This window comes from Mobula birostris, chromosome 23, assembly GCF_030028105.1.
Source record: "Mobula birostris isolate sMobBir1 chromosome 23, sMobBir1.hap1, whole genome shotgun sequence".
Taxonomy (NCBI): domain Eukaryota; kingdom Metazoa; phylum Chordata; class Chondrichthyes; order Myliobatiformes; family Myliobatidae; genus Mobula; species Mobula birostris.
The window spans coordinates 21,181,351-21,194,692 of NC_092392.1; the positions used below are offsets into that span (position 1 = coordinate 21,181,351).

Below are 13,342 nucleotides of genomic sequence, written 5' to 3' on the forward strand. Positions count from 1 at the left end.
ATAACATGCCTATAATATCCTATCTTCTACCTCCCTCCCTTTTTAAAGAGTGGAGTGTCTTTTGCAATTTTCTAGTTCTCCAGAACCATTCCAGAATGCGGTGATTCTTGAATGATCATTACTAATACCTCCATAATCTCTTAAACTACATCTTTCAGGAACCCTGGGGTGTAGTTTATCTGGTCCAGGTGACTTATTTACCTTCAAGTCTTTCAGCTTCCCAAGCACTTTCTCCTTAGTGATAGCAACTGCAATCACTTCTGTCCCTTGACACTCTTGAATTTCTGGCATACTGCTGCTGTCTTCTACAGTGGAGACTGACGGAAAACACTTATTAAGTTCGTCTGACATTTCCAATGCTACCCTGGGAGAAAGTCATCGGCTGTCCACTTGATCTATGCCTCTTATCATCTTGCGTTCCTCTATCATCACCTCTCATCCTCCTTGACTCCAAAGGTAAAAGCCCAGGCTTTCTCGACCTTTCCTCAGAAGATAAATAGCTGCACTAACTAAAGGCCAGCTATATACTACCTACAGGACCCAATGCATAGGTACACTGACTAAATGCCAGCCTCTTTAGTATGTCTATAAGACTTGTATATAGGTACATCCACTATCTTCCATCTGCTGTAACTACTGGTGATGCATCCGTTATCCTCCAACATGTTATCACTTGAGTTACTTACGTGCTTTCGTCCAGGCACTTCTGCAGTGTCCGAAACCAACAGTGTTCAAAAACGTCAAGGTGGAACGTCACAGCGGTCCATTTCTACCGGGACAGGGCAAAGTGCTGCAGCTCAGTTGGCCGTTGCCTCGGGTGGGCGTGCTTGTTAAAACTTTGGGTCATCACCTTAATAGTTAGAATTGACAATCACAGAAATAGCTCATTCATATTCATCAGTCTGAAATGGCATTCAGTATATCATATGGTGGCCATTCTGTGTTATAACCTTTCTGCCACTGAATTAATAATAACAGTATTTTGTTACTATTAATTGATTTCAATTACCATTGTATCTTTGACTTGCATTTGATTCCTATCACATTTCCCCTTTTAAAACTGCCTGTACCCACTGTTCTTTCAATTATGTTGGCTTCACATGTAATACTACATGTACTAGCCTTGTAGACAGTGTACCTTGTGGCTGGCATTTAGTCAGTGTACCTATGCATAGGTACAGCCGCTAACCTATAGACAGCGTATATACAGTATGTAGCAGGCCTTTATTTAGGGTATCTATTTGTCTTAAGAGTTTGGAGTATGAGTTTCTGTCTGTCTAAAGTGGAATAGAACATATATTTCTTTATATTCTCTTTGACCACTTTCCCACCCTTGTTTTGGAAGGAAGGTTTAAAATATCCACAGTCATTCTTAAACCATGAAAGATGAAATGTCTCCCCTCTCTCTCCTTTCCTTGACATTTACTTATGCTTCCTTCAGAAGTGCAGTATATTCTGTTGAACTATATGATCTGAATTACCTGCCTACTGAGATATTCTGACTCTGTCAATCAGAAATATCTGGCACTTTGACAACACCATTAAGTTCCCTTTGGAGAAAATGTGATGTTATTGTTTTATTTTTGTGGCAGGTAATTATATCACAGAAGTTCTTCATACATCATTAAGATCCTGGTTTTAACCGTCAATTTAATGGAGTGTTGCTTCAATTGATACAAAAACTTCTCTAAAAACAGTTCTGTTCCAGCAACGCAGGTTTAGTTCTGTTTTCTGGTCCTGCCTGTGTGGAGTTTACACGCTCTCCTCTTGGGGGTTCCAGTTTTCTCATACAACCTAAAGATGTGAGGATTAGTATGTTAGCTGGCTGCTGTAAGTGTGTGAACGGGTGGTAGAATCTTGGGGGAGTTGATCGGAACGTGGAAAGAGTAAAAATGATTCAAAATACAGCATTCAAGATTGCTTGGTGTCACAAACAGGAGAAAATCTGCAGATGCTGGAAACCGAAAGCAGCACACACAAAATGCTGGAGGAGCTCAGCAGGCCAGGCAGCATCCATGGAAAAGAGTAAACAGTCGACCTTTTAGGCCGGACTGAAACATCACAGATGGTGCCTGGCCTGCTTGTTTAATGTCACTTCCTATACACATGTGTAAGGAGAACAAAATAATTGTTACTCCAGATCCGGTGCAGTACAAAGAAACATAAAAAGTAGAGAACTTAACAAAAATAATAAAAATAACACTCAATACATAAATACATAAGAAAGCTTATGTACATAAATTGATTGCAGCCATAACGTGACTCCAGGCTGTACATGATGTGACTGACACGAAATAATAAAGTGGTGGTGGAGTTACTGGGTGGAGGTGGGGATCAGTCTTACTGTTTGGGAAAAGTAAATGCTTTTGAGTTCAGTGGTCCTGGCATGGATGCTATGTAGCCTCCTCCCCAACTGAAGTGGGACAACCGGTCTTTGAGCAGGATGTGTGGGATCCTTCATGATGTTACTGGCCCTTTTCCAGCACCTGTCCATATAGATGTCCTTGGTGGCAGGAAGGCTGGTGCTAGTGATGCTCTCTACTGCGCATCTGTTGAATGGCGTGAGTGCGGATGTGCAAAGTCCAGCTCTCTCCAGCCTCCTCAGAAAGTGGAAGCATTGGTGAAGTTTCTTGACTGCGTAGGGTGTGTTCTGGGACCATGAGAGTTGTGTGTGATGAGCATTCCCAGGAGTTTGAAACTGCTTACAGTTTCCACTGCTGTGCTGCTGACGTAAGGGGGTCTCTAAGTTGAGTGAGTTCTTCTGAAGTTGATAACCTTCTCCTTTGTCTTGCTGACATCAAGGAAGAGGTCATTTGCCTGGCACCAGACCTTGAGCTCTTCCACCAATTCTCTGTAGATTGTCTTATCATTGTTGGTGATGAGCCCCATCAATGTTGTTTCATCGGTGAACCTGACAACGTGACTGCTCGGGTGTTTGGTCGTACAGTCATGTGTGAGCAGAGTGTACAGCGATGGGCTCAGCACACAGCCCTGCGTGGCACCATGTTGAGGATGAAGGGGAAGGAGGAGCAGTTCTTCATCCTGACTGCCCGAGGTCTGTTTGATAGGAAGTCCAACACCCAGTTGCACAATGGTATACTCAGACCGAGGAAAATGAGTTTATTCACCAACGTCTGTGAGACAAGCGTTGAATACCACGGATTAGTGTAGGATTAGTATAAAAGGGTGTTTGATGATTGGAATGGAATGACGAATTCAAGGCTCTGTTCCAGTCTGTATGACCCCACGGTATTAAATGTTCCAGATGTAGCATGCAACAATTTTGAATGAATGGGACTTTTAAACATAGTATCAGCCCACAATACAGTACAGATGGAAACCAGTTGTCCTAATATCTCTATGTTGGCCCCTTAGTTCAAATTGAATTCTTTAAAATACCAATCCCCTTGCTTTTCTCAATGTGTTGATACTTTCGATTCAAAGCTTAATAATTGCCTCACTAAAATTACTAATGTTCTTCAACCTTCTTTCAATTAGTACATTCCAGATGTAAAGAAAACCTTGTCTAAAACAATTCCTCATAATACTATTATTTTTTGTGAATCAGCTTATATAGGTGACCCGAAAGCCACTGGAAATATTTTTTATTATTACTGAGTAAATAACATCCATGATTTTGAACTCAATGAATCCCATATTAACTTTCTCTATTCCAACAGATGACAATGAGGAGGCTGACAAGAGTGAGAGCTGGTTGTGTGGCGACACAACAGCAACCTTCACTCAACAGCAGCAAGATCAAGGGTCTGATTGTGGACTTCAGGAAAGGAAAGTCAGGATAACACACACCAACCTTCATCGAGCGGTCATCAGTGAAAAAGGTGAGCAGCTTCAAGTTCCTGGGTGTCACCACCTCAGCGGATCTATCCCAGGCCCAACATATTGATGCAATCACAAAGACGGCACATCTGCTTTGTTAAAGAGCCATAGGAAATCGGGAATGTCACCAAAGACTCGAGCAAATTTCCACAGGTGTACTGTGGAGAGCATTCTGACTGGTTGCATCACCCTTGGGTATGGAGGCTCCAATGCACAGGATCCCGAGAGGCTGCAGAGGGTTATGGACTCAGCCAGATCCATCATGGGCACAACCCTCCCCACCATCGAGAACACCTTCAAAAGACGGTGTCTCATGAAGGAGGCATCCATCATTAAAGACTCTCACCATCCGGGACATGCACTCTTCTCATTACTACCACTGGGGAGGAAGTACACGAGACTTTAGAAAATAGATAGTGGAAGCAACAGGACTGCGTCTACACTATGAAGTCCTACAAGAATTCTATACAACACACACACACACAATACTGGAGGAACTCAGCAGGCCAGGCAGCATCTATGGAGAGGAATAAACAGTTGGCATTTCAGGCTAAGACACTTCATCAGGACTAGAAAGGAAGGGGAAAGAAGCCAGAATAAGAAGCTGTGGCGAGGGAAAGGAGCACAAGCTGGGAGGTGATAGGTGAGACTCAGTGAGGGGGAAGGTGGGTGGGTGAGAGAGGCAGGGAGCTGGCAGGTGATAGGTGAGACTCAGTGAGGGGGAAGGTCGGTGGGTGAGGTGGGGATGAAGTGACAAGCTGGGAGGTGATAGGTGAGACAGTGAGGGGGAAGGTGGGTGGGTGAGAGAGGGGGGGAGCTGGCAGGTGATAGGTGAGACTCAGTGAGGGGGAAGATGGGTGGGTGGGGGGGATGAAGTGACAAGCTGGCAGGTGATAGGTGAGACAGTGAGGGGGAAGGTGGGTGGGTGAGAGAGGGGGGGAGCTGGCAGGTGATAGGTGAGACAGTGAGGGGGAAGGTGGGTGGGTGAGAGAGGGGGGGAGCTGGCAGGTGATAGGTGAGACAGTGAGGGGGAAGGTGGGTGGGTGAGAGAGGGGGGGAGCTGGCAGGTGATAGGTGAGACTCAGTGAGGGGGAAGGTGGGTGGGTGAGGGGGGGTGAAGTGACAAGCTGGCAGGTGATAGGTGGAAGAGGTAAAGGGCTGAGAAGAAAGAATCTGATAGGAGTGGAGAGTGGACCATGGGAGAAATGAAGGAGGAGGGGCACCAGAGGACAGTGATAGACAGGCGAGGAGAAGAGAAGGGGTAAGGGAGCCAAAATGGGGAATGGAAAAAGTGAGAAGGGGGAGGGGGAGAAATTACTGGAAATTAGAGAAATTGATGATTATGACATCAGATTGGAGGCTACCCAGGTTGAATATGAGGTGTTACTCCTCCAAACATCGTGGCAGTAGAGGAGGCCATGAACTAACATGTTGAAATGGGCAGGTAAGTGGAGTTGAAATGGGCAGGTAAGTGGAATTAAAATGGGTGGCTGCCGGGAAAGCCCGCCTTTTGTAGTGGATGAAGGTGCTTGGCGGAGCAGTCCCTCAGTCTATGTTGGGTCTCACCGCTGCAGAGGAGGCCACATCAGAAGCGTCAGATGCTCTGATAGGGTCACTGGTGAAGTATCAACTCACCTGGAAAGGCTGTTTGGAGTCCAAATTATATTTGGAGAATTCTGTACATTTCAATGAGATCATATCCCAGTTTTCAAAACACTAGAGAGCAAATGGCCAATCTGCTCAACACCTCCTCATAGGATAAAGCCCCACATCCCAGGAATCTATTTGATTTAATCTTGGTTGGACTCTTCTTAGCACAAATGTAGGCCAATCCTAGGTAGGGAAACCAGCTCTGTTCATATTCCAGACAGAGGAAGGAGTTTTAAAGGGGCCAGAGGGGTGTTCGCATTTAAATAAGGTGCTTGATAATTGTAATATGACAAAATCAGATGAATTACTTCATTTAAGAGATATTAAGACAGACAGTTAAATAGCCAAGGCATAGCAGGATACTCTCCTAATGTAAGCAAATTGGGTTAATATAGATGGATAAAAAGGTCAGTAAGAATGTGATGGGCTGAATAGCCTTTGACCCGCAGCAACTGAAGCTGATAACATGTGCTATTCCTAGTACATCTTTCTGCTAAATCAAGGCTGCATGTTCTGTTAATGGGAGCATTAAGTTCATGAGGAATGCTGACTAGGAGAATAATTCCTCTTCTGGGACAATCTCGATCAAAACTGACTCACTTCCATTCTTTCCCATTCCGCCAAATGGTGTTTGACCTGAAACATTTTTCCTGTTTTTCATCCCTTTCCGAATGCTCCCTGACCTGCTGAGAGTTTCCATTTTTTTTTTTGTTTCTGTAGCAGAACTCGGAGTCACTGTTTGAAAATCGCCCAATTAAAACAATACTGAGGCAAAGCTTTTCTCCCTCAGATGGTCATGAATGTTTGAAACTGCTTTCCTTAAGGAGTAAGGAAGCAAGGAATGTGGCTGATGGAATCTGCTCTACTGGGAATTGCCATGGATACAAAAGGCTAAATGACTTCTTGTAGCAAGTCAGATGAGATAAAGCTTTCCCTCCTGAAAAGTTATAGAACATTGAACAGTATAGAACAGTACAGGGCTTTTGGCCCACGGTATTCTACTGACCTTTTAGCCTCCTCCAAGATCAATCTAACCCTTCCCTCATACACAGCCAATAACCCTCCATTTCTCTATCATCCATGTGTCTATCTAAGAGACTCTTGTATGTCCCTAATATGTCACCCTCTACCACCACCCTGGTTGTGCATTCCACATACCCACCACTCTCTGTGTAAAAACCTACTTCTGACATCCCCCTATACTTTCCTCCACTCACTTTAAGTGGACCGGTATTAGCCGTTGCTGCCCTGGGAAATATGCCCTAGTTATTTAATATGATTTATCTTATAATCTCACACACATCTCTTATACTCATTCACTCCAAAGAGAAAGGCCCTATCTCACTCAACCTTTCCTCGCAGATGGCCGCTAATCTTTGAAACTACAGTACAACACAGGAACACACACCTTACTTCATTATGTCATGTTGAACTAATTAAAATAGTAGTTTAATGCCCAACTAAATACTTCCTTCTGCCTACACAGTGTCTATATCCTTGCATTTTCTGCACACTTGTGTGTCTATCTCAGAGCCTCTTAAATGCTTCTATTGTATAGTATCTGCCTCCATCATCACCCCAGGCAGTGCATTCCACGTACCCATCACTCTCTGTGTAGAAAACCTGCCCAGTACGAACACAAGAATTTCTGCAGATGCTGGGAATCTTGAACTCACAGAAAGTGCTGGAGGAACTCAACAGATCAGGCAGCATCTATGGAGGGGAGTAAACAGTTGTCATTTCGGGCTGAGAACCTTTACATCTCCTTTGAACTTACCCCTATAACGTTAAATACGTGCCTTCTGGTATTAAACATTTAATCTCTAGGAAATAGGTACAGGCTGGATACTCTATCTATGCTTCTCATAATCTTATAAACCTCCATAAAATCTCCCTTTAACCTCTGCCACCTCAGAGCCAAGATCTAAATTTGTCCAACCTCTCCTTATTGCAATTGCTCTCATCAAAGCGAGAGAGAACGTAGAACAACTGAGTTCTGAAGAAGGGTCTTGGCCCAACGTGTCGACTGTACTCTTTTCCGTAGATGCTGCCTGGCCTGCTGAATTCCTCTGGCATTCTGCATGTGTTGCTCGGATTTCCAGCATCTGCAGATTTTCTCTTGCTTGTGATAGAACAATACAGCACAGTACAGATTCTTCAGCCCACAATGCTGTGTCGACCTCTGAACCAACTCTAAGATCAATTTAACCCTTCCCTCCTCCATAACCCTCCATTTTTCTATCATCTATGTGCTTATCTAGGAGTTCCTTAATATATCTGCCTCGACCATTATCCCTGGCAGGGCATTTGACACACCCACTGCTCTCTTACTTACCTCTGACACTCCCACTATACTTTCCTCCAATCACCTTATTATTTAAAGAAGCAACATCTTTTTTTGCAGCAAAGCGAAGTATAGGTACAATGAACAGTCACATTCATATTTGCGGGATGGGGGAGTCTAATTTTTAAAGGCATAGATTTAAGGTGAGAGGGATAACATTTAAAGGGGACCTGAGGGGTAAGTCTCATTTACACAGAAGTTGGAGGGTTTATGGAATGGGCTGCCAGAGGAGAGAGTAGAACTCTGAACATAGAACACAACAGCACAGTACAGGCCCCTTAGCCCACAATATTGTGCTGACGTTTAAGCTACTCCAAGATTAATCTAATGCTTCCCTTCCACATAGTCTCCGTTTCTCTTTTTCCTTCACTTCTTTCATTCGTGGAGGTGGATACACCTGCAAATTTTAAACAGGTACATGGGTAGGAAAGGTTTAAAAAGATGGGAGCCAAATGCGGGCAAATAGGACCAGCTCAGGTTGGCCACTTGATCAGCATTGGTGAGACGGGCCGAAGTGCATCTCCATGCTGTATATTACTCTATGGTTGGCCGCCGGGTGAAAGTTTACTGCAGGTAGATTCATTTCTAAAATGAACCATTTTTATCGTGTAAGCGGGAAATCCTTCAGTAATACGGACAGGCTCTATGCAGTTTGATGTTAATTGGACTCATTGAGCAAACATTAACAGTAAACCCTTTTATATCCAGACAGATGAAGGAATACAGAAAGCGGGGCAGTGAGGGGGGTGGGGGAGGGTCCAGTGAGTAGGGCTAATGGAGATTGCGTACACAATCTGTCTTAATTTGCACATTAGTTGTTTGTCAGTCTTCGTTTATTTATAGTTTTTCATAAATTCTATTATTATTTTTACCATACCATACCATAGAAACTACAGCACAGAAACAGGCCCTTTGGCCCTTCTTGGCTGTGCCGAACTATTTTCTGCCTAGTCCCACTGACCTGCACATGGACCATATCCCTCCATACACCTCCCATCCATGTATCTGTCCAATTTATTCTTAAATGTTAAAAAAGAACCCGCATTTACCACCTCATCTGGCAGCTCATTCCATACTCCCACCACTCTGTGTGTGAAGAAGCCCCCCCTAATGTTCCCTTTAAACTTTTCCCCCTTCACCCTTAACCCATGTCCTCTGGTTTTTTTCTCCCCTTGCCTCAGTGGAAAAAGCCTGCTTGCATTCACTCTATCTATACCCATCATAATTTTATATACTTCTATCAAATCTCCCCTCACTCTTCTATGCTCCAGGGAATAAAGTCCTAACCTATTCAGCCTTTCTCTGTAACTGAGTTTCTCAGTCCCAGCAACATCCTTGTAAACCTTCTCTGCACTCTTTCAACCTTATTTATATCCTTCCTGTAATTTGGTGACCAAAACTGAACACAATACTCCAGATTTGGCCTCACCAATGCCTTATACAACCTCATCATAACATTCCAGCTCTTATACTCAATACTTCGATTAATAAAGGCCAATGTACCAAAAGCTCTCTTTACAACCCTATCTACCTGTGACAACACTTTTAGGGAATTTTGTATCTGTATTCCCAGATCCCTCTGTTCCACTGCACTCCTCAGTGCCTTACCATTAACCCTGTATGTTCTACCTTGGTTTGTCCTTCCAACGTGCAATACCTCACACTTGTCAGTATTAAACTCCATCTGCCATTTTTCAGCCCATTTTTCCAGCTGGTCCAAGTCCCTCTGCAGGCTCTGAAAACCTTCCTCACTGTCTACTACACCTCTAATCTTTGTATCATCAGCAAACTTGCTGATCCAATTTACCACATTATCATCCAGATCATTGATATAGATGACAAATAATAATGGACCCAGCACTGATCCCTGTGGCACACCACTAGTCACAGGCCTCCACTCAGAGAAGCAATTCTGTACCACCATTCTCTGGCTTCTTCCATCGAGCCAATGTCTAATCCAATTTACCACCTCTCCATGTATACCTAGCGACTGAATTTTCCTAACTAACCTCCCATGCAGGACCTTGTCAAAGGCCTAACTGAAGTCCATGTAGACAATATCTACTGCCTTCCCTCCATCCACTTTCCTGGTAACCTCCTCGAAAAACTCCAACAGATTGGTCAAACATGACCTACCACGCACAAAGCCATGTTGACTCTCCCTAATAAGCCCCTGTCTATCCAAATGCTTGTAGATTCTGTCTCTTAGTACTCCCTCCAATAACTTACCTACTACTTTTATTTTGAAAAGGACATGCTGCATAATAATAGGCATCCATTAGTCTCATGAGACCATGGATTTGCACCTCGGAATGTTTCCAGGGCGCAGGCCTGGACAAGGTTGTATGGAAGACCAGCAGTTGCCCATGCTGCAAGTCTCTCCTCTCCATGCTGCCGATGTTGTCCAAGAGAAGGGCATTAGGACCCATACAGCAGAGGTGCCATCGCAGAGCAATGTGTGGTTAAGTGCCTTGCTCAAGGACACATATGCCGCCTCAGCCAAGGCTCAAACTAGCGACCTTCAAATCACTAGACGAGCACCTTAACCACTTGGCCACGCACCAACACATGCTGCATATGCTACCATATACTGCCTTGTTAGTGCCTGCAAGAAAATGAATCCCAAGGTAGCATATGGTAACATATATGTACTTTAATAATAAATTAACTTTTATTTATTTATGTGTGTGTTTATTTATTTATTTATTTATTTGGCAATCCAGAGCAGAGTGGGCCTTTCTGGCCCTTCGAGCCACCTCCAGCAACCCCCGACAAGCCCAATTAACCCATAGCTAATCACAGGACAACTTACAATGACCAATTAACCTAGGCAGTATGTCTTTGGACTGTGGGAGGAAACCAGAGGACCCAGAGAAAACCCACGCATTCCATGGGGAGGATGTACAGAGACTCCTGGTAACATGGCACCAGAATTGATCTCTGAACTCCGGAAAACCCCAAACTGTAGCAGCGCCGTGCAAACCACTGAGCTACCATGGCACCACATGGCACAATGACTTTGATATTCAGGAGAGGGAGGCAAAGTCTTGGATATTTTTTCACAGCAGAGTTGGTTATAGATACTGTGAATGGTCACAGTTATATTGCAATGGTGAGGGAGTTTAAAATTAAGGGCATAAATTTAACGTGAGAGAAGATAGGTTGATCTAACTCAACAGCAAAACAGACCCAATAAGTCAAACTGCCTACTGCTACTTTTAATGCACACATTCCATTACTTAATTTTGGATATTCAGCAGCAACATTAGCCTCTGAAATGATTGCACTTGTCATATGGAAGATTTCACTGAGGGATGTGTCTGATCTTGCCAAGCCTGACTGCAGCGGATGTGGAAATGGAGATATGTGGGGTTAAACATATGTGGTGAATGCCATATTCTTAATTCGAAAGCAGATTGATTTTATTGACAGAAACTACAATGTGAACCCATCCTGGAGAAAAACAGTCTCTTTATTTGGAAAAAAGGTTTCTGGACCTCAAAAAAAATCTTAAAGGAATCTCAAAACACCTTTTGTGCAATTTTGGAAACTATGTTGTTACCAAGACAACAAAGCATGATGTTCATGATGGTGCAAGAGCCTAAAATATATTGAACCCAGCAAGGAACAGTGGTGAAAAATATACTTCATAATCCCCTCCAGCCAGTGAAGTTAGAGTTGATTGGATTTGCCTGTAGTTGTGTCAAAGAGATGTGACACAAGGTAATCTCCATATGATCCATCAATCAAATGGGCAGCATTGTTCTTTGCAAACCAGCAGTCAACACGGTGCTGCCCATTGTAAATCCACCGCTGTTTCCTCACCACTGGAACCAGTCGGTCTTTGATGCTCAGCGAGACTCCGGGTCCTGTGGTCGCCTCACCTTCTCCTGACGGGGTTAGAACCTGATTTAACCATCTTGGAGGTCTGGTTGCATTTGTGATCTGGACATGGCTGTACAAGAACTGGCCTGTAGAAGGAACAGTGACAAAATATGTCAGCCATAGATTCAGAGAGCAAAATAGCATGGATGCAGGTCCTTCGGCCAACCACAGGAGCCAAGGTCCCACACCACCAGGTTCAGGAACAGTTATTACACTACAGCTATCAGGCTCCTGAACCAGCCTGGGTAACTTCATTCACCTCAACTCTGAACTAATTCCACAACCTACACTTACTGTCAAGGACCCTACAACTCAGGTTCTCAGCATTGTTTGCTTGCTTGCTTGCTTGTTTGTTTGTTTGTTTGTTTATTTATTTATTTATTATAGTTGTATTTGCACAGTTTGTCTTCTCCTGCAGTCAGTCTTCGTGTGTAGCTTTTCACTGATTCTTTTGTGTTTCTTTGTTCTACTATGTACACCTGCAAGAAAATGAATCTTAGGGTAGTATATCCTCATCCCTCCTCTCTCTTTCTGAGTGACTCTCCCTCATCCCTCCTCTTCCTCTGAGTCCCTCCCTCAACCGCCCTCTCGCTCTGTGTCACTCCCTCACCCCTCTGTGTGTCCCTCCCTCACCCCTCTGTGTGTCCCTCCCTCATCTCCCTCTGTGTGTCCACCCTCAGCCCTCTTCTCCCTCTCTGTCCATCCCTCACTCTTATCTCCCTCTGTGCGACCCTCCCATCCCACCTCTCTATCTGTGTGACCTTTCCTCAATCCTCCTCTTCCTCGGTGACCCTCTCTCGTCCCTCATCTCCGTGCCCCCCTCACATTTCCCCTCTCCTTCTGTGTGACCTTCCCTCATCCCTCCTTCAATCCCTCATCTCCCTGTGTCCCTCCCTCATTCTTTCTCTCCTTCCGTGTGTACATTTCTCATCGCTCTGCTCTGGCCTGCCACCACCTTATCCCTCCGCTCCCTGACTGTTGCCCCTCCCTCGTCACAGCGCTTCTTGTCCTGCCTCTCCCTCCCTCATCCCTCTGCCTCACCCCTCCATTCCCTCGGTGTTCCTCTCTCTTATCCCACAGCTTTCCCTTCCCTCAGTGCAGCCTCTGCCTCGGCCTGGCCTGCTGAGTATTTCCAGCAGGAGTTAAAGATTAGTTTTATTTGTCACACTTACATAGAAGCATACTGTGAAATACGCTGTTTTGCATCGACAACCACCACAGCCCAAGGATGTGCTGGGAGCAGTCCTTGTGTGTCGCCATGCTTCCGGCACACAACCTGCTAACTCTAACCCTAACTGTATGCCTTTGGACTGTGGAAAGAAACTGGAGCAAACGGAGGAGACCCATGCATCACGGGAAGAACGTATAAACTCCTTATAGACAACAGTGGGAATTGAAAACCGTTCGATGATCAGGGGTTACGGGGTTAAAACAGGAGGTGCCCCTGAGGTAAAAGTTACTCTTAGATGATGGAACAGCTACAAAGAATACCCCCAGTTCTTTTTATGTTCTTAGTGAACATATTTTTGCTTTTTGTGGTCCAGCAACTTATCCACTATGTCAACCAAATCTATGAAGATGAAAGAGAACAACTTATTGTGGGGTGATGGTTTAAAGCAAAGG

General features: G+C 44.4%; 1 protein-coding gene across 2 annotated transcripts in view; it reads right to left on the bottom strand.

Moving 5' to 3' along the window:
• Positions 1-11,262: 11,262 nt before the first annotated feature.
• itih5 (inter-alpha-trypsin inhibitor heavy chain 5) overlaps positions 11,263-13,342 on the bottom strand; it is a 57,599-nt gene continuing 55,519 nt past the window's right edge. Inside the window, exon 10 of one of the 2 annotated variants that reach the window (XM_072240945.1) lies at positions 11,263-11,805. In XM_072240945.1, coding sequence (XP_072097046.1) covers positions 11,507-11,805 — 299 coding nt within the window. In that variant the 3' untranslated portion in view covers positions 11,263-11,506. The remainder of the gene's footprint in view (positions 11,806-13,342) is intronic. The other variant, XM_072240944.1, reaches the window with a different exon arrangement.